We start from the raw sequence: 970 nt of genomic DNA, 5'->3' as shown, positions 1-970 counted from the left end.
ATTGGAGCAGAGTTTGGCTTTGTCCATGCGTTGGGGACTGTATTGACCAGTGCAGCCCAACTCATGTGCTGTCCACAATCCCTGCTCCCACAACGTACAAAGACCATACATTTAATTTGGGTCGGTTCTCGTCTTTTGCAGAATTTCTACAAAGAAGTGGCGTTCCCGGTCCTCCTGGATGTATCCGTACAATATCCCGCCCTCCAAGTGAATCATTTGACCCAGAACAGCTTCAACCATTACTATCAGGGCTCCGAGCTGGTCGTGGCCGGACACATTGACAATAACGACATCGACGTCCTGACGGCGCAAGTGACGGCTCAAGGTGTGAGTAGAGAGGACGGCCAGCGCTCACTTCCTGTTCACCTTCATTTTCTCGGACAGTCTGACCTATATATACTGTTACATAGAAGATTTTGGGGTCTATTTGATAAAGGGAAATAGGGAAGACAGTTCCCCCCCACTCATCTCATAGCCCATCCTCATTTTTGGGAAAGTGGGAGGAGCCATGCAAATCATTCCTCATAGCCAACTGCTCATCTGGAAACCTCTGGCGTATAAATGGAAATATTGTGTAATATTATAGAGCCATTTATTCTAAACTGCACACTGCTGGTTCAGCCTTCATGGCCATCATCATGTATGGAGCAGTGACGTGCGGTACCTCTTGCTTTTTCCTCCATAATACTAGGTGAGGCTCTGCCCCACCTGCCTCCCCTGACCACACGTCCCTGGTATGGAGACCATGGCCCCTATGACAGCCATGGTTTCCACGTGAATGGTTGTAGAGTTGAGAGAACATCTGAGAAGCTCCATCACTACTGGCTTGAACTTTTTTATGAGAACCTCCAAAATCTGAGTCCCCTGACCTCTGGAGCTCCCTCTTCTTGTACCTTGGAGGCTTTTTAAGAGTAAATGCCCAAATAATTCAACCGGTCAGCTTAAAGCTCAACTTCTGCTTCAAATTATC

General features: G+C 47.6%; 1 protein-coding gene across 1 annotated transcript in view; it reads left to right on the top strand.

The window, feature by feature from the left end:
* The window catches only part of LOC108793444 (inter-alpha-trypsin inhibitor heavy chain H3-like), a 26,206-nt gene that overhangs the window by 12,582 nt on the left and 12,654 nt on the right, over positions 1–970 (top strand). Inside the window, exon 11 of the mRNA XM_018564392.1 lies at positions 142–327. Coding sequence (XP_018419894.1) covers positions 142–327 — 186 coding nt within the window. The remainder of the gene's footprint in view (positions 1–141; positions 328–970) is intronic.

Source organism: Nanorana parkeri, unplaced genomic scaffold, assembly GCF_000935625.1.
Source record: "Nanorana parkeri isolate BGI_ZX_2015 unplaced genomic scaffold, ASM93562v1 scaffold748, whole genome shotgun sequence".
In the NCBI taxonomy this organism is placed as follows: domain Eukaryota; kingdom Metazoa; phylum Chordata; class Amphibia; order Anura; family Dicroglossidae; genus Nanorana; species Nanorana parkeri.
The sequence above is the reverse complement of the archived record's forward strand: the minus strand, read 5'-3'. Positions and strand labels throughout refer to the sequence as shown.